At 38.4% G+C, this 26,610-nt stretch overlaps 1 protein-coding gene across 5 annotated transcripts in view; it reads left to right on the top strand.

Moving 5' to 3' along the window:
- Nucleotides 1–26,054, top strand: part of ccdc93 (coiled-coil domain containing 93) — a 50,379-nt gene extending 24,325 nt beyond the window's left edge. For 2 of the 5 annotated variants that reach the window (XM_053439993.1, XM_053439989.1), the window contains 17 exons: nt 3,530–3,630; nt 4,261–4,297; nt 6,015–6,113; nt 6,889–6,939; nt 7,573–7,659; nt 7,932–8,048; nt 11,166–11,228; nt 11,600–11,673; nt 20,371–20,452; nt 20,600–20,671; nt 21,571–21,642; nt 23,652–23,760; nt 23,911–23,993; nt 24,204–24,241; nt 24,361–24,445; nt 24,651–24,764; nt 25,196–26,054. In XM_053439993.1, coding sequence (XP_053295968.1) covers nt 3,530–3,630; nt 4,261–4,297; nt 6,015–6,113; nt 6,889–6,939; nt 7,573–7,659; nt 7,932–8,048; nt 11,166–11,228; nt 11,600–11,673; nt 20,371–20,452; nt 20,600–20,671; nt 21,571–21,642; nt 23,652–23,760; nt 23,911–23,993; nt 24,204–24,241; nt 24,361–24,445; nt 24,651–24,764; nt 25,196–25,252 — 1,341 coding nt within the window. In that variant the 3' untranslated portion in view covers nt 25,253–26,054. The remainder of the gene's footprint in view (nt 1–3,529; nt 3,631–4,260; nt 4,298–6,014; nt 6,114–6,888; nt 6,940–7,572; nt 7,660–7,931; nt 8,049–11,165; nt 11,229–11,599; nt 11,674–20,370; nt 20,453–20,599; nt 20,672–21,570; nt 21,643–23,651; nt 23,761–23,910; nt 23,994–24,203; nt 24,242–24,360; nt 24,446–24,650; nt 24,765–25,195) is intronic. The other 3 variants (XM_053439992.1, XM_053439991.1, XM_053439990.1) reach the window with 3 other exon arrangements.
- The last annotated feature ends 556 nt before the right edge of the window (nt 26,055–26,610 follow it).

Below are 26,610 nucleotides of genomic sequence, written 5' to 3'. Positions count from 1 at the left end.
CATTGCAGTGGCTTCAGAAAGTATTCAGACCCATGCAGTCTTGGCACACTTCATTGTTTTATTAAAAACTGATATAATCAAGATGTCTACAGGATGAGGTGATTTTTCCCTGCACATCCCACTGGAAGGAGACCCCAGTGTACAGACCTAACCTATTCAGACCTGCTAGTGGACAGCTCCAAGTACACATGTGAAGGCACACAAGTAGCATTAGGGATGCGTTTGAGATCTGACTCAGACCACATTCGGACATGATCTGTGACGCATGTGGCCAAATTCTTTGTCAGACATAGATTTTGTTTACATATTATCATAATTTTTTTTACTATTTCAAACAAGTGTAATCTTATTGAGTAGAGCTGCAAATTTAGTCCTAGCAAAGTAACTCATTTTGGAGCCAAAAATAGAAATAATTGTAAAATAATGTTTTTCAGCATAGATCATTTCTATGAGGTGTCCAGAACAACATACTAAAAGTCCTAAGAAATCCTCTTTGAGGAAATATGTTTAATTCTCATCAATCCGAGATGAATTTCCCGCGGGATTAATAAAGTATCGATCTATCTATCTCAATCAATCAATCAAATTTTATTTGTATAGCCCGTATTCACAAATTACAATTCATCTCATAGGGCTTTAACAGGGTGTGACATCCTCTGTCCTTAACCCTCAGCAAGAGTAAGGAAAAACTACTAAAAACCCTTTTAACAGGGTAAAAATACGTAGAAACCTCAGAGAGAGTCACATGTGAGGGATCCCTCTCCCAGGACGGACAGAAGTGCAATAGATGCCACGTGAAACTTTACACAATGAAAGTACCCATTAAAATAACTTTTTTGTATTACAAGTTTCTTTGAAAATGAATTTTAATATGCAAGTGGCTATACACTAACCAAATATGCCCAAAATACACCCAATGAGGCATAATTTTTTCCTTTACTCCTACCACAATAAAACTTTACTATCGGCCAAATCTTCATCCCTTTGTGCTGTAGTCTTTCATGGTGGGGAGGCTTGTGTGCCTCTGTGACCCTGAAGACTATACCTGGCGGGGGTTATACCCCTGGCAGGCAGTTTACAGGTTAGAGGCCAGTCTAAAAGCAGCATTGCCATCACCCATTGGTAGTAGATGATTGGATGAAGATTGGGCCGATGTATTTGTCATACATATGAATAATGTTTCTACTTATGCAAATTAGGACATATTTAATAAATGGAAAGCCCAAAAGAAACTTGTAATACAAAAAAAGTTACTTTTCATGTATAATTTTACTATGTAAAGTTTTATTATGGTAGGAGTAAAGGAACAAATTTAGCCTATTTGGGTATATTTTGGGCATATTCGATTAGTGTATAGCTCATCTGCATATTCAAATTCATTTTCAAAGAAACATGTAATACAAACATTTTTATTTTTCATTTGTACTTTTATTGTGTAAAGTTTAATTTTGATAGGATTAAAGAAAAGAAAAAAAGCCCCATTGGAGTGTATTGTTGCCTGGCCTTATTGGCACACATCTCGGATTGATGAGAATTAAACATATTTCTTCAACTAGGATTTCTTACGACTTTTAGTAGGTTGTTCTGGACACCTCATGGAAATGATCTATGCTGAAACAAATCATTTTACAATTAGTCGATTGTCGTAAAACTCTACTTTGCCTGGACTAATTATGCATGTGTGCAGCTGTGGGAATTTTTATTTTCCCAAAAAGAAGGCCAAAAAGGGCAGAATTAATAATGAAATTATTAAATAAAACAAAAGAGCGAAAAACAAATACTTTGTATTAAAAAAATAAATTGGCATAATAGCCAAAACAATTAATTGCAATAACAATCAACTTTACCACGTTCGCTGGTTGAGAAACAATTTCTTAGGAGAGCTCTAAGACACACACACACAGAAGTACTACTCACCCAACCAGCCCCCCCAACACTAGCAGTAGGTGGGATTTGCTGCTGGTGATCATGAGGTTAAATTTAAGTAGGCCTCAATTGTTTGTGAGATGTACATTTAAGTCATGAACATTATATATTGATGTACATATGGTTCAGAGATGCAGTACAACTACAAACTGCATTTAAATTTTGTTTTCAATTCTTAAGCACTGAAAATCAACTGTTTTTGTTGTTTTTTTTACACAGATTTTTCTAGATTTGTTTGAGGTTTTAAAATAAAACCAACATGGAAAACCAAATGTTAAAACTTCCGTCTATCCACATGCGTAAGCATGCGCGCACGTAGGCACATCAGTGGGCTGCGGATTACTTTCTAGTCAGAATGGTGGTCCCTAGGACAAAACCAGTTGACAACCCCTGCCCTAGTCCAATCATGACCTGACCCTGAATAAGCAGCAGAAAATGGATTGATGGATATAAATTTACATTTTGCCCATCAGTGTACACTAAATACCATACAAATCCATACTTGATAACAAATTTACTTGATACTTGATAACAAATGTATTTGTTATCAAGAAATCCTGATAACAAATAAAGTGAAAACATGTTTTAACAAAAAAAAAATTCTGTCACACAATTGTGATGTGATTTGAATCTAGGACTCCTAGATTTGGCCTTGGATCTTTGATCTTATAGAGATGCATCTTTAGTCTTCAGGACAAGTCTCTGACTGGCTTTGAGTGACATAAAGGACATCATTAATGCCCATAGGAAGTCTGGAGGGACCTGAAGTTGAACTTCAGATGCTTCAATCATTCAATCTGAGAGTTTGAGTATATCTTTTAGAAAGATTGAGATAAAATGCCCAAATTCAGCTGAGCAAGGCTTGTAGAGACCTACTCAACAAGACTCGGCCCTCTGCTAAGTAGTGAGGTCTGGATGCTTTTCACCTCTGCCAAGGAGGTTATGCTTTAATCTGTATTTTATTGTGTATCTATTGCATAGCAGGAATACAAAAAAGCTACAGGATAGATTACCACAAACCTGAGAGGATGTTAAGTAATAATGCAGAAAGCTTTATGAAAAAAAAATCAGGTATGTGTAAAATGCTAATATGTATGAGCAGATGAAATTTGGTATTAATCCAGTCTTATTAGGGGTAGTGATCTTTACTCAGTTACTGTGTGATAAAAATTATCCCTATATAATAGAAGGGATAGTTTGGCTTTGTGTTTCTCAATAAATATTTATGTATGGTAAAGTGCCTAAACAGACTTGGCGAAGGTATGTGCTCTCTGAGTTCCTGTCTAGTTAATAAATTGGCTGATGTTTTTATTATTGAGTATTTGGTGTAGATTGATGGAGACAGATTAATGTTTTATCTGTTTTAAAGTTTAATCTACAACACAAAACAACAATTGTTATTTGTGTAAAAGGTGAAAGTTCTGAATACTTTTGGAAGCCACCATAGACTATGTAACTGTAGAATCAACAAAGTAAAAAAAGTCAATATAAATATTGGGACAACTGCAACAACAATAACCAACAGTTTTCTGATTCCAACAGATGTTACTGTATTTTTCTATTCAATATCATTTTTGATTTGAATGAACACTAACGTTTTCAGGAAATGTACAAACCGCAAAGAAAGTACAGGAGGCAGAAGGATGCAGGACAGCTTCTGGATGAAGAGTCCAGGGTTCATTCCACCCTGCTGGAATATGGCAGGTAAGATTAGACATCAGGTATGTGTGTGCTCTCATGCTTTAACTGTATAAGAACATCACTGTCATTTTCTTGCATCTCACACATAGAAGGTCCCGACCTATTAAACCCGAGCCGATACGCAAGGGTCCACTAGGGATAGAGTGACATCAAATTGTCATCAAAGGGTTTACAAGAGGCTTTTACACATTCACAACTGCGCATGCATTCTGCTCCTGCCTGAGTGGACATCATCTCAGGTCTAGTTTGTCTGACATGTTTTTTCATCCATCCTTCCATCAACGCCTCTGTGTAAGAATGTCAGATTTCCTTCTGTAAGTATTGTATGAAGCATTTTTTCTTCAAGCTTCTACTCATAGCACTTTGTTTTGTGGCTAAACATGTTGCTCAGAGAATGCAAAGTCTCACATACTGTGTTATTGGCATGCTGGATGCTGAGTGTGATCTTGATTTGATGCATTTCTGTATTCGTTTATTTATTTAATCAGACATTCCTCCTTTTGGGAGCTGTTTATCCTAATGTTGCAAACATTTATGATGTCCTGATGTAATGTGGCATGGTAAACATTTTTTTATTCCAAATGCAAAGGAAATGGTTTAATTCCCACATCTTTGTCACAATTTTTTCTTCAGGCGATATGGTTTCAGAAAGCAGTCCAAACAAGAAAAGGTTGGTGTTGCAATGATGTAGCTTTTTCAAACAACATTTTTCTGTTATTCAAAAAGTGACTTTTCAGACACCATTTCATGTGCTATGATAATTTCACTATTGTTATGATAATTTATTATTTATGCAATCCTATACATTATGATACAATCCTGTATTATCCTCCCTATTCAGACCAACACATTTGTTTCAAGTTCTAGAGTTCTGTTTTAACCATCTGAGCTACATTGTAGCCACCGATGCTGATTCGTAGCTGCTTGCTATGGATAAAATGTATGTGGAAACATATTGATAACATATACCGCAGGGGGATCCATTACATCAAATTTACTTATCATATATATGATTTTGGGAGATGGAGAGTTTTCCAGATTAATAGTACACTAACAATCAATCAGACAACAGACGCTTTGGTTTTGGGTTCACTGTAACAACTCGCTATTAAACCACTACACTGTTGTTTAGTTTAACATGTCAACTGTAGACCAGTTATCACTACAAAAATGATTTGCTGCATGTCTGTTTAACATGTGGTTATATATAGAGATCTTAATTGGTCTTTTACTGTTTACTGCACAAAAAGTCCAAAGATTAATGCTGTAGCTTCTGCTGTCAGTTCGAAACTGTTTGAAATTCTCAATGAAACTGCATACATATTACTAACACTTAGCACGACTACACATTCATGCCACGCTGAGTGACGAAGTTATGAGATGAGCATATCTAGTTAATCAAGAGAAGTACTTGGAATAATTATTGATTGAGTAAAGATTAGTGAAGTTGAAAAGGGCTTTCCAGCATGCAAGAGTGTTGATGTGTTCTGTGGCTATAGTGCTGTTTGTAGAGAGGGACAGATTGTGACTATGTAATTGATTAATTTCCGTCGTAAACCTACAGGTGTCTGTGTTGTCCATAAACACAATCAAAATTGAAGGATTTTTTCATCAGACACGTTTAAACGTCAGCTCTCCAACCATAAGTCTTTTCAACCAAGGTGGACCTGGGCTGATGCTGGAACTGGTTCGGAGTCATTCTTGCAAACCGCTAGAGCTACGTCATTGCGTCACTTTAAACGTTCTGATTTTCTGAGTAACTCTGGCACCAACTTCAAGCACAACATCAATAATGGCAGACTACACCAACTTTTTTTTAGACAGTTTGTCTCTTACACTGCTCCTGTTGTTAATGATAAACCTACCCCAAGCCCCTGACATAGGCGGCTCTGTGTTGGTACCAGAATTGAACCAGTTTTTCTTGCAAAAAGTCAGTTCTTAGGCTTTTGAAAACAAAGAGTTAGGCACTGGCCCTGAAGCAGCCCTTGAACTTCTAGGTGGAAAAGGTGTACCAGTGAGCAAAGAATTCTAATTGTCACTTTTAACACCCAATACAACACAGCTTTTCTGCCCTTACGGCAACATGTTTGTGTGCCTGCTTTTGCAGCACTGCACAAGGGGGAGACAGAATACGAGCTAACAGGAACAGGTCAGAACAAGGCTTCGTATTAACATACATTCAATCTCACAAGTCTAAAAGCCAAATAGAATTAAAGGTCACAACCCAACTTGATAACATTTATTTCACATATTAGTTGCTGATTGTTGAGAGCACTGGTTATTTTTTTTATTATTCTGCCGCTGCAGGGGCTGTCATTGTGGGAGCTGGATGGTAGGGCGGGAAAACGATAACTTAGTTGGTATGAAATGCGTCTTCCCTCCACTAGGTGGATGAGGGAAAGGCTTTGCTGGCCAGCGGCTCTCAAGTGACCCCTCCTGGAATGATAGAGGTGTCAGAAGAAGACGACCTGCAGGCAGCAGAGGAGGTGAGTACTTTATGTACTGCATTACAGATAAAGGGCAAAAGTAGACTTATTACAAATTCCTTCAAGTAGCAAAAATGTGTAGGAAGTTGATCAAACTTTGTTGTAGTTAATTATGCATTACGGCTAGCCATGTGAAATATAATGCATGATACAGTAAAGAAACTGGGTAACAGAAAATATTTATATATAATAGAGGAATTAAAAATGAGTAAAACAATTTTTGTATATCCTTAAATAAATACTTAATTTTCAGAGAAAATATTTTAAAAAGTGTGAATTTTATTTCACCTTTTCTTCTTTTTCTCTAACAAATTTTAATCACATCTTAACAACTGAACAGCTTTACCACCTGCTTTATTATTTCTTGTCCTCTTAAATCCAATCCGCTTTTTATTCACTGTGTACTCCTCCTCCTCTCCTCACACCAGTTGGGCACAGAATGCTTATTGGAATTCACAGATTTGAAGTTTCGTAGGCTGCAATAAAGCTACATCTGTTCAATTAGAAAGGCTCTGTCAAACTTTGACAATTCTCAATGATTTATCTGTAATACGTCCGAGTCTACATAGGATGGATTCTGGGTCCAGATCCACACTGTTGCTGCCTATTTCTGACTTCTGGTTAAGGAAATGCATTACAAGAATTTGTGTTTCCACAGGGAGAGTAGAACAAGACTGCGTTTGTACCATCTGCACCTTGCATCTTTCTGTAAAGTACAGTGAAACTTAACATAGAACTTTCTGCCTTTAAAATGCAATTTTGTTTTTTCTCTTAGATGCGAATCAAAACTCTGATGACCAGCATGGCTGCTATGGTGAATGAAGAGGTTGACGGAAATCTTTTTTCTGTGTTCTTTCTCAAACCTTACTGACTCGTAAGAAATGAATCACCACAATATTCCTCTATTAATCTGGACCTATGTTGTTAAATTGTAGTATTCTTCACTATGCAGGTGACCACTCTCTCTAAGGACTCTCCTCATCGACATTATGCATAAACACAATCAAAGTTTTTTGAGTTGAAGAATTGTTGGTTGTGACAGAATCATTTGTTTTACTGGAACATTTTATATGATCCCTTCAGTTTTTGCTGTATCCAGCCCAAAGTCAGTTAATAGAACTTTATAACTTTTTTCTAAACTTAGTGTCATCAAGAGATCACAAACATCTATCCTTTCATGGAATATTTCTACCTGAAAGCCATCTCATGGTAACTCTGGGTCACATGTGAGGGCACCCCTGGAGATCTCCTAAATTTCTAAGAAAAAAATTTATCTTAAAATACTCCTGAAACTAGAAGAAAAAAATGAGCCGTTTTTGTCAGTTAAGAGACTTGCTCTGTGATGCCTGTTAAATGCAGGTCTTGGTAATTTAAGGTTTTTAGTGAAAGCATTCAGTGTAAACTGAACAAATGAATGTTAAGTGATGTGTGGTTGTGACTGAGCTTTGTCATTCTGCAGGGGAAGCTGACAGCGAGTGCAGTGGGTCAAATAGTTGGACTGCAGTCTGAAGAAATCAAACAGATTGCCTCTGAGTATGCTGAGAAGGTGAGTCTTAAAGTAGCAATGTCAGTTTTAATTAAAGGAGCAGAATAAATTATATTTTCTACTGCTCAAGGTCAAAGGGAATCAGTCAGAGCACAGTGACACTTAATTGTGATGTTTGCTGATAAAGTTGTGTTCAATAATGTTCAATGTTGCATGTTACATCAGGATCATTTGAGTAAAGTCCCTGTGTATTAACTTTTATGTTGCTATCTTTTATCTGTTAGCATTCATTTTTTTGTAATAATACCTTATTTATATAATTGTGTGCAAAGCAGTCAGAGCTGATCTCAGAGGAGCGTTCAGAGCTCTACGGTCCATTGCAGCAACACCACAGGGCGGTCGCCTCGCTCACCAAACAGATCCAGCAAAAAACGAAACAATTGGAGGAGGTGAGCAGTTCACTGTGGTCTACTTTTCAGTCCACTTAAACAATGTTATGCCTTCCACTGTGTCAAACACTTCTGCAATCACTTGGTTGACATAAGTACACAAAACTATTTGTTGAAGGCGTTGGTGCAGAACCAACATGTAAACAAAACACATGTTACACTCACCAGGTCAACATAGGGCACAATAATTCCAATAGAACAGACAATACATTTAGAACTTGTATATTGCATGTAGTCTGTATTCATTTGGTTGGCACATTCATTAACATATTGAAAGGGCCTATTTTTACACTGCTCAAAAAAGTTAAGGGAACACTTAAGTCACACATTAGATATTAATGAACGAATTATTCAACTTGGAAATCTTTACTGATGTACATTGTATATTTTTTGATAACAACATTTATTAATGGTCAATGGAAACCAAAATAGACAACCCATTGAGGGCTTTTTACTTAAAGTAAAACTGTCAATATGTTTCCATTGATATCCAATTTGTGGATCAACCTGCAACTGATAACAGAACATCCCATAGTTGCTTAATTGGATTTAGGTCAGGGGAATATGAGGGCCAGTCAATGGCATCAATGCCTTCGTCATACAGAAACTGCCTACACACAATGGCCAGATGAAGCCGGGCATTGTCCTGCACTTGGAGGAACCCAGGGCCTAGCTTAAGGTCTGACAATCACTTTGAGGATTTCATCCTAACAGCAGTCAGGGTACCGTTGGAAATGACATGTAGGACTGTGCAACTAGGGCTGGCCAATATGGTCGAAAATAAATATTGGAATATTTTTAGCTATATCGCGATACACACTATATGTCTCGATATTTTAAATACCCTCTTAATCACTGTACAAATGTTACATTCATACATCGAGTATATTCAATATATCGGCCTCCCCTCTGTGCAACCCTTCAAGGATATGCCTGCCCAGACCATCACTGACCCACCACCAAACCGGTCATCCTGATGATGTTACAGGCAGCATAACATTCACCACAGCATCTCCAGACTTTTTTTCACGCCTGTCACGTGTGATCAGTGTTAACCTGCTCATCCTTGAAGAGAACAGGGCAACAGTGGCAGACCTGCTAATTCTGATGTTCTGTGGCGAATGCCAATCGAGCTGCATGGTGCTGGGCTGTGATCACAGGTCCCACTAAAGCAGGGGTAGGCAACCTTTACTATTGAAAGAGCCATTTTGCCCCCTCTTCCCCCAAATTAAATCTGTCCGGAGCCGCAAAACATATTTGATAACACAGGTTATAAAGTTATATAGTTATACAATATATATAAAAAATATAGTTTTTATGCATTTATTAAATTATAGAACGGCAATAGAAAAAACTGACATTTTACTGCTATTTTAACCTGTTACAAAAAAGGAAAACACCAAACTCTTATGAAGAGGAGAACAAAATACATGTTTAGGCCTACTTTGAAATAAATGAAATACAAAAATATTCTTTTTTTGCTCATTTCCAGCTTGGTACTTTTCAGCAGATTCTGTGTGCTTGCTCTGGAAATATCTTTCAACATTACGTTTCTTATTGTTTGCTAATTCCTCGCCACATATCAAGCATGCAGGTCAACCTGCATCGTTGGCAGTGAAAGCAAATTAATCTTTCCACGCAGAATTAAACTCTATTTTCTTCCCAGACTTTTCTTTTTGGGGATTAATCCCTGGTTAGTTTACAGAGGCTGGGGGTTGGACACTATAGATTAGCGACCTGCAGGGAAGAGCGCCGGACGTAATAGGATGTGACGCATATTTAGTTATTAAAACAAAAACGTGAGAGCAGGTCAGACCGGAGGCGGAAACATAAACTGAAGCTCGGTAAAAACCAACTGCAGCTTCTGCTCTGATCAAGAAGCTGCAGCGCTGATCTCTGAGCAGCTGAGACCAGAGAAACTGTGTTTTCACTGTTTCCACTGATAAGAAGCAGTCAGTCACTGAGCTGCTGCTTCAAGTGAACGAGCTCTGATCTCACTGTGTCTCCGAGCGAGTGAGCAGGCGGGGCCCCGGGGCCTGTGTGTGTCAGCTATCTGAAAGCGCCCGCACACACACACACACACACATTCACCCGCTCCTGGTATTTCATGACGGCCTGATACGATGATGATTTAAAAAATGAAAGTGAACGTGACGTTCACTCACGTTCATCATATGAAAACTGATTCGTTAAGTCCACTGCAGAGGGGCTGAAGAGCCGCATGCGGCTCCGGAGCCGCGGGTTGCCAACCGCTGCACGAAAGGATGTCAGGTCCTAATGCCATACTCATGGATTCTGTTTCTGAGAGTTTGTTCAGAAACATGCACACCAGTAGCCTGCTGGAGGTTCTTGTGTAGGGCTCTGGCAGTGCTCCTTCTGTTCCTCGTCACACATAGGAGCAGATACCGGTCCTGCTGCAGGTACCGCCTCATGCTACCAGTAGTGACAAGGACACTAGCAGAACACAAAACTAGAGAATAATTTGTCTGTGGCCACCACATGCTCATTTCCTTTTTTGGGGGTTGTCTTGCTTTTGCCTCTATTGCACCTGTTGTCACTCACATTTGCATCAAAACAGGTGAATTTAATTCACAATCACTTGTGCTTCCTAAATGGATGGATTGATATCCTTGAAGTTTAACTGATTTGTTGTTATACTGTGATTTATTAAGTGTTAACTTTTTAAACAGTGTATAACTTAGCAATGAAACTGTTGAATATTGAATTGATGACTTAGTTCTTTTATTTATGGCACTTATTGCAACAATTTGTATTTATCTTGTACAGGCAAATTATTGCCTTTTGTTTCAGCTTCATGAGTGTGAGAATTTAATTCATTCACCAATGTGATATCAATTTAAACGTTATTACCTTTATGGACATTCTATAGACGTAAAACATTCTTTTTAGCACTATAACATGAGCTTTCTTTAACCTGCAATATAACTTCTTGTATGTTTAGTTAGTTATTGTTCTGACATTGGGTTAAACCCCATCAGGTATTAATGTGGGCCATTATGAATTTTTTATTTAAATAAAATTAAGCTTAAAATGATTTCAATCAGTGATCAGGGAAGGTTCAATTGTCATTAATAAATATTCATATATTTATGGCAGCTAAAAGCCAGCCATGCAGAGGTGAAGACAGGCTGTGACGAGGTCAAGAGAAAACTGATGGAGGTAAGATGAAGCTAAAATGTTGTCATGAAACCAAACGTTTGTGTTGGCAAATGTCTGACATATGGCACAGGAGAACAATAACAGCAATATTAAAAAAGACCATTGATTATTATCAATTATCAGTTATTTAAGTCTTGGTAGAAACATTTAGGCATAACCCTAATTTTTCAATAGTGCAGAGATACAAACAATAAAATAATCACAGATGCAAGCATTTTTTTTAAATAATTACTCCCGATAAAATTTGCCCTTAAACCTTGGTATCGCCTAAGAAGCATAATTAAGTCAATCCTATTATTGTTTAAAATTAAGGATGGAGAACATTTTAAGATGGGAATATGTCAGTATTGTGAAATCATGCATCTTCCTAGGCAACACAGCTCTTGGAGAGCCTGGAAAAAGAGGTCAAGTCTCTAGAAGAGCTGGAGGAGCAGGCTGACAGTGGGTGAGTAGTTGAGAATAATTATTGTTTATTTCTTTTGCAGTTTTCACATATAAACTCTGAACATGTGTCGAATTGTTACTCATGCCCCTTTAAGATGCAATCTCACCTGCTGAAATATGCCAAGATGGAGTATGCAGGAGGAAGGATAGAAATGTCAATACAAACATGCATTCTCTGAATCTTTTAGACAATTACTAGGGGATTTCTGATAGAACTGTTGGATTAGGAGGAAAAGTGTTTGAATTTATTAAAGTCAATATATACTGAGGAGAAATTGGCTAACAACTAATCTCCCAGCTCTGTGTGAAAGCTTTACTTTGATAGCATTTATGAAATTTTCTAATCTTAAATCCTTTAGACAACACAATGAGGCTACATGCATACACACGTGTGTCGTGTTGTTTTTGTTGAGCCTGGCTTGCAGCCCAATTTCCGTTGCTCTTAATTTGCCTTGTTCCACATGTGTCTACTCTGACCTAGTTCCAAACCTGCTGTTTTTGCCTGTTTGGTTGCTTCTTTTGGTGTCCATTTCCATCCTTTTGTTCGTGATGGTCCAACAGCCCATATAGATGAGTCTTTGGACTGCATTTTATCTCCTCTACATGACTTGAGATAGGCAGCTCGAGGATGCCGTGTCCATAAAGACCGATGTTGCTCAGACATCTTGGGACTCCTAACCACTTTCTCACATAGGATTTGATCGTTCTCTCCATGTTCTCAACTCTTGTAATAGGAATGTCAACTACTGTAAGTGGCCAAATCATTCGGGGTAACAAGCCAACCTATAGGCACCAGAGCTTAAGTTTATCAGGAAGCATGGACAGGTCGATGTTCTTAAGGCGGCTGCTGATTATAGTCAAACTTTATAATTAAGAAAAATCTAAAATTTAAGCAACAAAATAAGATAAACTACCTGTTTTTTCACAGACTAATTTCACTTCATAATGACATGTCACTACCTCAGAGTCTGTGTTATGAGCTCTTTGATATATGAAGGGTTCTTGATTCTTAAGGGCTTTGTATATGAGGAGCAGGATCATGAATAATATAGTTTTTTTTTTATAGGGAGCCAATGCAGCGAAGCTAAGGCAGGAGCAGGGGCGTTTCTAGGTTTCTGAAAGATCCGGGGCTTAGCCCAGGGCCAAAACGTAACTGCGCATGCAATTTTTGAAAATAATAACAAATAACAAAATAAACAATGTATGCAGTTTATTAATACCAATGGTAAAAATATAGATTTTCACAAACTTCCCTTTGTCTTAACAAAAAAGTGCCTCATTCATAAGCACCAACATTAAACATTTAGATAATAAATGAGTCACATAGTCATATATGTATTCTTCACATATTTTTATTAGTTTCACAATAGTAAACAATGTCTGCAGAAATGCAGAAAGATAAGATGTTTAAAAGGCAAGAGCCTTTTAAACATCTTATCTTTCTGTAGTCATGCGTTTGTCTTTGTTCATTTCTTTTCTTCTACAGTATATCTGTCTTTACTTTACACTTTCCATATTGTGTATACTTGTACATTTGTCTGTGTATTATTAACTGTTACTCTACATGTATTGTCTTTCTTTGTTCATTTCTTGTTTGTAGTGTACTTTTTATTTTCACTCGTTTCACTGTTTCTTGCTCCTTTCTTTGGACCTTTGTCCTTTGAGCACAAGTGGGTATCTCCTCGGTTTGACTTGGGCGAACCGGTCAATGACTTCACCATGGTCTAAGCCACAAAGCGCATCCTTCTCCACTGCCATAATAGCCAAATGATGTAGCCTCTCCTGGCCCATGGTTCTCCTCAGCCAGGTGTGGACACGGCGCAGTACACTGAACGACCGCTCACACGTGCAACTGCTGACAGGTATTGTCAAGGCTGCTTGGACAACTGAGCTCAAGGTTGGGAACATGTCTGGGTGAAGTAGCTTGTAAACACTGCCCATGTCAGAAACGGCACCTTCTCTCTTTCTTCTAGAAAGGAACTGCTTTGCCACCAGGATCTCCTCTTTTTTCAATGACATTTTATAATGTGTTGCAATCAGCTCTAGGGAATCCTCACAGAAGAAATCAACGGCCGCTGGGTTGCAAGCTTGAATGCCTCGCATTAGCTCTGCCCCCACATCAGAAAATCTGCTGTTTAGCTCAGTTACCATACGGTCAAGACATGGGTACAACAGAGTTTGTTTCAGCTGGTCTTCTGTGCCCAGATGAGCCCTTGTACCCAAGGTGGACTCTATTGTAAAGTCCTCCATCACCCTCTGCTTGTGCCTGCGACCACTGTGACTCTCACATATGTTGTTGGCATCATAGATGTGTTTTGCATTCATTGTAAAGCTTGTCTGCCATTTCATTGGTTCGGAAGGATTTCAGTGTGTCAAGGACTGCATCTTTAAAGAGTGTTGCTTGGGCCAAGTCCACAGAATCCTTCTGAAGGTACAGGTGCAGCCCCTCTGTAGTTGACAGCATACTCCGGAACATGACCAGCAGGTAGACATTTGAAAACCTGGACAGCTTTGACAGTAATCCGACTGCCAGAGGTGTTGCACTCTCTTCCAGGCACTTTAAAACAGCTGGCAGATTGTTGAGCATTGCTCTCACAGACTTCACCTGACATGCCCATCAGGTTTTTGACAGCTGGACAAGCTCACTCTTCTTCAAGCCCAGGAGCATCTGGACATCAGAGAATCTCTGATGGTTTACGATTGATACACTGAAGAAACAGTAGACACTCTCCAATGTCTCAAACAGGTCACTGGCTTCTGGAACAGCCCTGCACGTATGGCAGAGAACCAGGTTCAGCTCATGAGCATAGCAGTGTACGTACACTGCTTCTGGGTGTTTCTCACGAAAGCGAGCTTGAACTCCACTTACTGAACCACCCATAACGGAAGCTCCATCATAAGCCTGAGCGACACACAGGAGATCATTAAGGCAATTCGACTCCATTACATTTTCAATTGCGTCAGTGATGCACTGTGCATTCAATCCCTTAAGGGTGACAAGTTCAAGGAGACGCTCTTTGACTCCGCCGTCAGCTGTAACATAGCGCACACAAACAGCAAGCTGTTCAACGTGGCCATCTATTGCCTCATCAGCCATCACTGCATACATTTCCGATGCCTTGATCTCTTCTACGATGGTTGCAGTCACTTCATCAGCACAACATTCGATCATGCTGTTCTGCGAGGCAGGAGATAGATATGTTGAATGAGAAGGGGCCTGGTAGTTCTGGAGGAAGGGGTCAAAGGTTTCAAGGAGCTTCATTACTTCTAAAAAGTTTCCCTGATTCAGGGAGGAGCTGGTTTCATCATGACCACGGAAAGCAATGCCTTGTTTCCCTAAAAGGCTAGTGACGGCCACAATGCGCCGCAGGTATTCTCTCCTTTCACTAATCTGACTGGAATTTCCAACATTCATTTGGTCGACAACATCGCCTTCTGTTAGCGTAGCTCTGTAATTCTTCCAGGCCAGGATAGATGACTTGTGGACAGCACTTGCCTCATGCTCTCGGTAGCTATCCAAGGTCCTTTTCCAGTTATTAAAGCCCTCAGTGCTGAGGAGGGCATCTTTGCTGGCTCTAGGGTTGTGTTTCCCAAAGAGCTTGCATGAGAAACAGTGTGAAGAGTTTCTGCTCAAAGAATACTCCAGCCAGTCAAAAGATTCAAACCATTTGTACTGGAAAGACCGTTGCTGCTTTCCAAAACTAGTGGAGGGGTACTGGTCCCATCTGGGTTGCTTTGGGCCTGTTTCTCGTGTCCCTAAATCATTCTTTCCTAACAGGTTCCCTGTGCTCCCTGACCCTGAGCCACCTGTATTTCCAAAAAGGGGAAAAAAGCGAAATAAAGCTATGGCCTCCTTCTCCCCCCTTTTTTAAACATGATTAAATAAAACTCTGCTATCCACAACTTGCAATTAATGGGCACTGGCAAGGATGTATACTGGGATACACTGCTGAATATTATACAATTCTGGACTAGAGATATTGGTATAGATACTCCTCACATAGCCTACAGGTACCTGCACTTGCACTTGCACTGTCCTCACTCTGGTCAGCAGCATCACTTGCAGCTGCATCTATGTATGCTGACTCTGCCCTTATCTCTGAAAATGTATAAAAGAATAAATAAAAAAAAGTTAATCTGTAGCCTACTGTAAACTTAAGATCAATATTCTATCAAATTATTGCATTTAGAAATTTTAATTTCAAACATTATAATTAGGTTACTAAAATATGTTAAATACTACATGTAAGTGGTGTCATTGTGTTGCTCGTCAGTATTGCTTCCTCCTGCTAGTTTGCCTTCATTGGTCTCGAAACCAGGTCCTCTGATGTGCGACCACAATTGACCACCAAATAAACGTGTGTGCTATTAGTTATGCCAAGGACAAAACGACCTATTTTTTGGCGCAAGTGGGAGGTCTTTACCTCTTTTTATACTGAGAGGGAATTCACCAGGTCGACTTTGTTACATAGACACTCTTAACATAGCCTACAGGTACCTGAACTTGCACTCTCCTCCCTTTGGTCTCCTGCATGAACCCTGACTGCATCCTTATCTGCTATCATACCTGAAAATGAAGGATGTGCCATTATATGCTTAAAGAGTTCAACAAGAACAAGAACAACAAAAAAACCTTCTATTCCCATTACCTCCTTGGCTGCCAACCACTTTTGGAGCAAAAAACATTGAAATCCTTCTTTGTGACATTGTTGTTTGCAGGTCCCAGGGGGTTGGGACTCTACAGCAGATGTCGTTATAATTCTCTGTTAACAAACATAAATGAGTCAGTACACTTATGCAGCCGGTCTCATTCCCTGTTGCCATGAGAATCATGTATTAACATAAATATTTCTAACTGTTATTCTTTAATTTCATATCATATCTTCATATTATTGTCATCAACTTTCATGTACAAAGCGGTCATTTAGACTACAGACGAAAATAATAGATATAGTAGCAGGCTTAATGCCTCTGGTCCATCACACTACTAGTCATTAAAGTTAGCTAGCTAGAGCATTCTAGCTGCAGACAAAGTACATGATATACATTTGCATTCAATTATAACATTATATACATTTACCATAAGTAAGGTTTTCAAAACGTTTACAGACATTTTAATTACTGACATATAATAAAGACATTGTGAAATCTAGGGCTTGTGCTCACTACTCACCTGTTGTAAACAGTGAGAGACTGGCTGCTGAAGTGTACTGACGCACTTGTTGCTCTGTTCTCGTGCGGTAAATGAGGGGCGTTCAAGGACCGTCGGAAAGTCGATTTTTTTTCGATTTTTTTTTTTTTTTTTTTACCAAAAAATTAGATTCGGGGCTAATCAAATTAGATCTGGGGCTTTGGCCCCGAATAAAACAGCCTAGTGACGCCACTGGGCAGGAGTAATATCATTTCTCCTTCTTGGTCTTGTCAGCACTCGTACTACAGCATTTTGGCCCAACGTGAGGCTTTTCATAGATTTACTGTGACATCCTGATAATAAAGAATTACAATAATCCAGTCTAGAGATAACAAATGTATGGACTACTTTCTCAGCAGCCTTCTGGGACAGGATATTCCTAATTTTCATAATATTGCGCAAGTGGAAGCTGTCCTAGAGACTTGTTTTATATGTGGGTCAAATGACATGTCCTGGCCAAACAAAACTCCAAGGTTCCTTACAGTAGAGCTGGGGGCCAAGTGTATACCATCCAAGGTGACTATCTGGTCAGACAATCTTTCTCTGAGGTGTTTAGGGCCAATTACAATGACCTTGGTTTTGTCTGAATTTAGAAGTAAGAAGTTTTCTGCTTCATAGATATGTACAGCTGGGTGTTATCTAAGTAACAAAGGAAGCGTACGTTATGCTTTCTAATGATGTTGTCTAAATAAAGCATCTATAAAGTGAAAGTATCAGTCTAGGGACAGAAGCTTGTGGAACTCCATGGCTAATGTTTGTGTGCATCGAGGAGTCATTTTTAAGATTAAGAAATTTAAATTTTTCTGATAATTATGACTTAAACAAGCCTAGTGCCATTCCTTTATATTCTGCATGTCCATTATCTGATACCATGACAAGGTAATTGGTAACCACAGACTGTCCAGGAGCTCACTGATGTTCTGATCCAGGTCTGGAAGGATATAGTTTCCAGGCCTGACAGGAATAGCATGTAAACCACTGTGAATTAGCGAGCAAGTCGCTAAGAGAGGGAGAAATATGAGTGTGAAAGTGACTTGAAATTAGCCTCAGTAGAATTAAGAGAGAGATGAAAAAGAGCAGAGGTCAATACACAAACACCAACGAAAACTGGAAGTACGTCAGCACTTATGTGTCCCCTGACAATCTAGGTCTATATTAGCATAAATAAGAGCTGGTCCAAGGCAGACCTGAGCCAACTCTAACTTTAAGCTTTATCAAAAAAAAGGTATAAAGGCTACTCTAAATGTAAAGAGGGAGTTTGCCTTTCAAACTGAAACTGGGAGATTATTCCACAGGTGAGGAGCCTGATAGCTTAAGGCTCTGGCCCTGCTCTACTCTTTCAGACGAGTTGTGAGCACAATGCTCTAGTGGGGTGATATGTAATTATGTGTGCATTAAGGGCTTTGTAGTTGAGGAGGAGAATTTTTTTATTCTATTCTAAATAATAAGCTAATACAGGAGAAATGTAATCTCTTTTCATGTTTTTTGTCAGTGCACGTGCTTTAGCATTTTGGACATGCTTCGGAGTCTTTAAAGACTGACTGGTATAGTCTGATAATAAGTAACTAGAAAATTACTCCTGGCGAGAATTTTTTAATATGTGCCTAGTGCTTGCTGCAGGCTTGAGACAGACATTTATAAAAGCTGCATGTTTATAACATGATCCAGGTTGGTGAGAGAGACTGTGCCAATGTGAGAGACAGATCCAAACCCTTGGGAGCCAAACCAAACAGCCAGCAAAATAACAACAAAACTAGTAACGAACGCAAAGGCTGAAGATATATTTGACTGCCTACGGGCTTGAATGGCTGTCTACAGACTGCAATGTGGCCTGCTCAGTAGTCATCGTCAATACCTATTCGCCTTCTAAAATCGTACTGTTGCTTGAATCAGATCAGAATCAGAATCAGAAGTATTTTATTCCCAAGTAGGTTTACACCTACAAGGAATTTGCTCTGGTTATTGGTGCATACAATGAACATAGAAACATAAAAACGCAATAAATACAACATACATAGGAAAAGCAATAAAAAATAGAAAACCAGTATATATTTACTCATCGTTTACTTCTTATTTACTCACTTTTTTCCAATATTTATACAAAGTAACATTTATTTTGACATAAACATTTCTGAATAAAAATATATAAAAGATAGAAGATATAAAAAGTGAAGTATAAAGTGAAATGCAAAACAGTGAACAGTGTCAGATTGCAATATGCAATGTAATGCAGTATAATATAATATGATATAATGTGTTAATTTAACACATCCTTGAGGTGTGGGGGCGGAATAAAAGTCAGAGTCAGGTGGGGGTCCTGGGCCTTGTTGATAAGGACAACTGCAGCCGGGAAGAATCTCAACATCTAAGACATCAGAGGAATCTTTCCTGGCTAAACACACTGGAAAAAACAAAGCTACACTCTAGCAAAGACCTCGGACAACATGTGATCATTTAAAAACTATAAGTCCTATCTGAAATAAAAACACAGTGAGAATCCCAAGACTTAGCTGAAAAACACTGAGATCTTTTTTATTGGTTAGAGCTAAGAAATGGGACCCTGGGAGCGAGTTAGAAAAGTTTGACTGATTTGCTCCTTCCAGAAAATTTCTCTCAAAGTAAACATCAGAGCCAATGGAGAGAAGCAACGGAGAACTAAAGTTAAAAAAAAAATTGATACAGCCAAAAGCTGAGCTCTGATAGATTCCATTCTATTTCACCTCTATTTGTGGCTTTTAGAGCAGTTTAGGCACACAAAAAGAAGCTGAAAATCTGTCCTGCTCCACTCTCGCTCTAAATGGGCAAGAGACTTTGACTCCCATTCATTTTTTCTCTCTGTGTTTTTAGTGATTTCCAAGCAAACTGTTTTTGAGAATGTCTTAGAAGGAATAGCACACCATTACCGACCGAGCCGCACGTTTTGATATTATTTTTTGTTCATGTACGACGAAAACTGCGGGAGGAGTAGTGTGACGAAATTTCATTTCTGTACCCTCCATTAATATTCTCTATTTCCTCAATGGTTTCAACTATGGAATTTGAACTATTTAATGTCATCTGTTTGTAACTTTACTGCTGTATGATTGATTCTATTAGCTTGTTCATTATGTGTTTTATTAAATACCATCAATGCATGTGCGCTTAACTGAACCATGTATTTACCAGAGTGACTGGTTGTCTTGTTAATAAAGTGTTTTCAATTGAACCACACATTTGGAGTATCAACAGGCACATGGACACTTAGGCAGATATTGGAGTGTGGTGATGGAATGGACCCAAAGACTGTTTTAAGCATGGATACTAAATCCATACTAAAACCTGATAGCACTCAGGTTTTGAAGTATGGGAATGGATTTAATTAATACTGCTGCCATTTTGCAACAAGTTTTTAGAGGTTGTCCAAAAATGTTTAATGTTTGACATTTGATATTGCAACCTCTTAAAACTTGTAAAACTTGTGATCTTTGAGTGGTACCACAATCTAATAGTGTCTATTTTGTTAAACAGCTTGTTGCAGAAGCTGAGGGCTTTGGTAACAATGAATGAGAACCTGAAGCAGCAAGAGCAGGACTTCCGCACACACTGTAGAGTGAGTAAATCATCACACATACACACATTCTGAATCCTGTTTCTCCCACTCTGTGTGTACATCATAGTATAACTTTAGTTTTTAAGTCCTATATGACAGTTAAACATCATTTGTATGAATTTTCTCTAACATGGATGTGTGGACCAGGAAGAGATGGGCCGTCTGCAGCAGAACATTGAAGAGTTGAAAATGGCATCAGGACAGGATACAGAGGAAAAGGTATCTAGCACATCTTAGAATTGCGCAATTCTCTGAAACGGTATACATCAAAAGAAGTAGAGAAGGTAGATTAGAGTCTTCAGTCCCAGAGAAAAAATACTAGAACGTGAAACCCACCAGTCAAAATTCAGTTCACAGTTCCAAAAATGAACTGTTCATCTGTTCCGTTTTGATTGGGATAGTTATGATTTAGATGACAAACTTAAGATGATGTATTTAGTTATTAATCAATTTTGTGGGATCATGAATCCGGATCCTCCGGCCACTTTAACACTGAGTCCTGGCTGCGTTCTTCTGAGCAGGCACAAAATGTTTTGTTAATTTTTCCTAATGTTTAAATTCAGCCTCACAAACTTCGGAGCAAATCAAACAAACACTAAGTAGACTTCATGTACTGATCAGGTCCTAATAACTTGTGATTAGTGTTGGTGTTTATTAGTTAGAGTGAGTGCTTCTACCCTGATCATGAAGCAGCTGCGCAGATCGTTGTGCAGCTGAGGACCCTAGTGAAACTCTGTATTTTCACTTTTTGCTGCCACTGTTCTTCAACAAAGAAACTTACCGGCTGATTTACGATAATGGACTGTGGTCCTCTAATCTCACTGTGTTGCTCATACAGTGTACTCTATGGTGTCGCTCTGTGGGAGTGATTTGGGGGCAGTGCCCCAGGGCCTGTGTGCGTATGTGATCCCAGTATGAGGAGCCTGGGAGCACTCACACCCACACGCACGCTCGCCTATACCATGATGATTTTTTAAATAAACGATGTTGTAAAACCGGAGCTTTCACATTCATCATTTGTAAACAGATTCGTTCAGGCTCACAAAAAATATAAACATGTTCATTGAATGCTGTCCATACACAATATTTCATACTAATCCTTTTTTTCTTTTTCTCAGGAGAGGAACCAACTGATAGACAAACAGTACAATGCAGACCGAGATAAACTACAGAAGATCCGTCTGGTCATGGTAACTAAACAAAATATTTGATGGAACGGGAGGTCATGATGTAGTTGCCTTATAGATTTACTTGGATTTTCAGATCAATTGTTAATCCCTTTCTGGTCAAAAATTTGAGGTAGTTAATAAAGATTAGTCATTAGACATCAGACACCTAACTCAGGTAGCCCAGCTGATTTTCCCTATCCACTCACCACCAGCTTAAAGATAGCCAGAAGTTGAAAAGTTGAGGAGGGAGGAGTAGAGGAAAGAGCTGATGAAGAGTTGGAGTTCAACATTATATTAGGGTTTTGCAAGGAGAGAGGATTTTCTTCAATGAGTCTGGAGAAGCTGAGAACTGTGTTGAAAAACCAGGTTGGCGATATAAACATGGCTAAGGTTTTGAGAAATGGGAATTTGTAAATTATTTTTAGGAATGAAGAGAAGAGGGAACAGGCTTGCTGGATGAGAAAAATTGGACGATTTAAAGTGGCGAGTGTAAGCAGCATTGAAAGAAGGAGCAAATTGATTGATTTGGGGGCTGCCAGTCAGAGTTACCATAGAGGGAATTAAATCAAACTTGAAAGGAGGAACTGTAAGAGGTGTTGGTTGCAGTTGACTCTTTGCTTCTTAAGCTATAGTGTCAGAGAGATACATTCACAAACCAATGAGATGTTAAAATTGTCAAAGTTGGTCATACAGCAAATACATACAAGTGGATAAAAAGATGTGCTAGATCTGGGGAAGTACGAGTATGAGAAATCAACCACGAACTTCGTAATGAAAAGGAAAAGGGTGAGAGTTCAGAGCAAGATGATGTATGCAGAGGCTGTGAAAAGGATCAGTTGGAGTGTAGTTAATAATGAAAGAAAAGCACGGAAGCAAGTCATAAAGAATCAGAACAAGACACAGCGGAAAGTGAAAATTGACTTGAAGAAACCTTTTTTTAACTTTCATAGCAGGGGAGGTAAATGCTACAATGGAGGTTATATCTAAAAACTGAGAGAATTCAAACAATTGTAAAGGCAGCTGCCCATCATGCTGAGATGATTGACATGGGAGGATGTGATGAAAGACGTCGGTGTTCTGTTCAAGGAAATGTAGATGGAAATGGGCCAGTGGCTTTACATTCCCATCATGTGGGCGAAATGCGGCTGTTGTGGTGCATGGGTAAAAGCAGTCGTCTTAACCACTGTACCTCTGTGCCGCCCAATTTGAAAACTTCTCTTAGAGAAAAGTGCTGTACATAGATCCACTGTATGAATGTGTGTGTTTGACCTGATACTGTGGTCCAAGGCTCGGTATGTCGTTGACAGTACCTTGGGAGGATGCTGTTCCAGACACCAACCCCACACAAATTGTTAATTTAGCAAATAAATTTAGCAATATCTCCATTAATACGGATTTTAAAACTACAATTATGATTGTAATATCTTAGTTTAATATCATTCCAATGTATTATGGTAAATTTTTTCACAACAACCTTAAAAAAAAAAGGATTAACCGCTAGCAAGATAACAATCTTTTTTTGCATGTTAATCCTGTAGTTTCACATAATTTCATATCGCACTGATAGAGGTGAAGGGGCAGCAATGAAAATGAATTGAGGAGTTTTTTGTAAGTAATGGTTGAGTATGTGAGTCGGCATATTTTCCCCGGCATTTTGGAGAAACAGGTAAGGTAAAAATTGGTCTAGATTTACATGGGTATAGCTTTCTTAATTTCTTGTGTTTTGTCCAGGACATTAAAAGTGCTTTATTCAAAAACATATCATGGGGTTTATCTCCTTGATATTATAATACTGAAAAAAATATCTGTCAAGGCCTCTTTTGAGAATTACGCGAGAACCTACTTTATTATCATATGATTATAAAAGTATATGATTAAAGTTTCTTGACACAAATTCATTTGGTCTGTTCACATACAATAATTCATATTTCATTTAATGGAAATATAACAAAGACAGAGACCTGAGTTTTATTATTTGAAACTCTCCTCTTTGAGCTGAATTACTCTAGAGGTTATTTCACTCTGTTCAGGCTCGGAGGAACCGTGAGATCGCCATCCTGCAGAGGCAGATTGACGAGGTGCCAAGCCGGGCCGAGTTGACCCAGTACCAGAAAAGATTCATTGAACTCTACAGCCAAGGTGCGTTACACTTCTGTATCTAGTCTAACCCGAATTAGACCAGGAAAGTATTCAGTAGACATTTGATGTATCTCCACTTATGAATTGCACTAAATGTCAGCAGAAGATTAGGAGCAAAGACTATCTACTAATTCTTCTTGTGCCTTTCAGTTTCTGCAACACACAAAGAGACCAAACAGTTCTTCACACTGTATAACACATTAGATGACAAGAAGATTTATCTTGAAAAGGAGGTCAGTAACAGAATGGTTAGCAACATGGGAACAAATCCTAATATAATGAATTCTTCTACACTGTGGCTTTGTATTAAGATTTGTCTGTGATTTTAGAAGCTCTGTTCAGTTTAACTAGTCATATAAATGAAAAACAAATTAAAGTGAGACACCAGCAGACAATTATACATTCTAAATATTATTCATAAAATAGTGTTTTCTCATCTGTAGGTGAATCTGCTGAATTCTATTCATGACAACTTTCAACAGTAAGTATAGATTTGCTCAACTATCGTATGTTAGTAATATGAGAAGAGAAGTTTTTTTTCCGATTACCTGCATGGTCTGTCGGTGTGTCAAAGCTGTAATCTGCTGTGCTGGTGTCTAGGGCCATGTCATCTTCAGCAGCCAAAGAGCAATTCCTCAGACAGATGGAGCAAATAGTGGAGGGAATCAAACAAAGCCGGATCAAGGTAGAAATCACTCTCTCTTAAAGAATAATTCAAGTTACGTGCCTTTATAGATTTGGAAACATCATTGCTGAATTGAATTACAGCTGAGGAAGCAGTACAAGAAATCAGACAAGTGATTCAGATGTCTCAACATTGTTTACACCATTACAACACAAGCACATCACACTTTGTGTGACGCCTGCTTTCTGCCTGTATGGTTTACCAGATGGAGAAGAAAAAGCAGGGGAACAAAATGAGGAGAGATCGGCTGAATGATGAATACCTGGAGCTGCTCGATAAGCAGAGGCTTTACTTCAAAACTGTCAAGGACTTTAAGGAGGTGAGGAAGGCAGTCAAATATCATCATATTCTTTATTAGTTGTGGATTAAGCTACTTTGCTGAGAGGTGTTCCTGGCTATATCAGCAAGCAGTTTATATTAAATAATATCCACAGTCTTAAAAATTACTGTATCGGTGAATCCACACCTCTGTAAACAGTTTTAATAAAACTTAATTTTGGGGGGATAATATTATTGATTAGATGTTGAAAATGACTACCAGACTCATTAAAATATTTAACATAATTACCAACATTTCTCAAAGTTAAAAATAGGATCAAGATTTAGATAAATAAAATAGAGAAAATCTTAAGTTTATATTGATCATAAGATTGTCTCATCATACGTCATACTAGAAATGAAGTGCAGTCATGAAGTAGTTACAGAGAAGTTATGTGACAGTAATGATTAAATGTTTTTCTTTCTCTCCAGGAGTGTCGGAAAAATGAAATGCTGCTATCTAAGATGAGAGCCAAAGGAGCTTCTTAGCCCTGAGTCCAGCGTAAAAAGTTATGATATAAACAAAATATTTCTTCTCATGAGCTTAATTAATCATAGTTAACTGTTTTGTTTTTTTTTTACATTACACACGTTTCATATATTATATTTACACTGCGGCATTCACATGTTCCAAATCCAGCTGCCTGAAAAACACAAAGAAACCTTTTAACGTATCAAGTCAAAAGAAACTATGGAGTGTTTGACACATGTTGGCGTGACCTACAACTGAGGCGGAATACAGCATCTGCAACAACCACGATGGTCAACAAATACCAACCAAGTTGAAACTGTTGACTTTCAAAATGAACCATGGTTGGAAGCCTTGTAACGATCCTCTTAATCAGAACTTTATATCTGATGACTTATAACTTTTCACTGTGGGACCGACCAATGTCAAATTCATTCATAACTCAACTAACATTAACTTCACACCTTCAAAGCTCTACTATACAATTGCTCTAGCTTGAGAAATGTGTCAATTTTGTTTCTGTTGATCCCATGTCTACTAAAGGGCCTTAACTTTTTTTCACTGATAATATATATATATATATATATATATAGGGCATTTATGAACTTAAGTCTTGAAAGTCCATCATAGTATTCCAGGTACTATTTCCAGGTGAAACTTTAAGCATTGCTCTTTGTTTGATATCCTTTCACAGTCAGGGTGCACGGATTTCATTCTAATGTTTGAGCTCACTTTATGTCTTATATTGCTTTCACGACCCAATCACCATAAAGTTCTTAATATAGCAGCATTTAATGAATAAAATGATCTTAAGAATTGAAATGTCTCTTGTGTTACTAATCTTAGATAAGATGTGTACATTCAGACACTATGTGCTTATTAAAGACAGGGTTTTTTATCAGAGTGTTGTCAAAAGGAACATGATGAATCTATGATGGAAACATCCTGTGAATCCCCAAATCAATTCAGATCTGGTGCACATGCACAAGCTGGCAAATTGACATCTGTTCCTTATTTAGTCAGCACAAATCCCACCAGTCCTGGGAGGTGTATTACTCACAGAGAAACAATAACTACAGATAATGGAATATATTTCAAGATTTAGTTCACAGATACATTCAGTCAGATGGTGGTTAACTTAGCAACAACATAAAAACTGTTGATGGATACTTTTAAAAAGGGTCATAATTGATGCAGCAGACCAGAGACATTTTTATTGGGTAGCCTACATTGCCCGCAAGGTAACTTAACTGCTGACAATTGGATCAGAGATTTGACTGTGCTCTGCTAGTTGCTGTTCATATAGCCCTGAACCAAAACTCAGTTCTTTCTACCTCCATTCAGCTTCAAGCAACCGTGACTCAAGTGACATCACTCA

The sequence above is a fragment of the Pleuronectes platessa genome, chromosome 14, assembly GCF_947347685.1.
Source record: "Pleuronectes platessa chromosome 14, fPlePla1.1, whole genome shotgun sequence".
Classification (NCBI taxonomy): domain Eukaryota; kingdom Metazoa; phylum Chordata; class Actinopteri; order Pleuronectiformes; family Pleuronectidae; genus Pleuronectes; species Pleuronectes platessa.
This window is presented reverse-complemented; position numbering and strand designations above follow the sequence as displayed.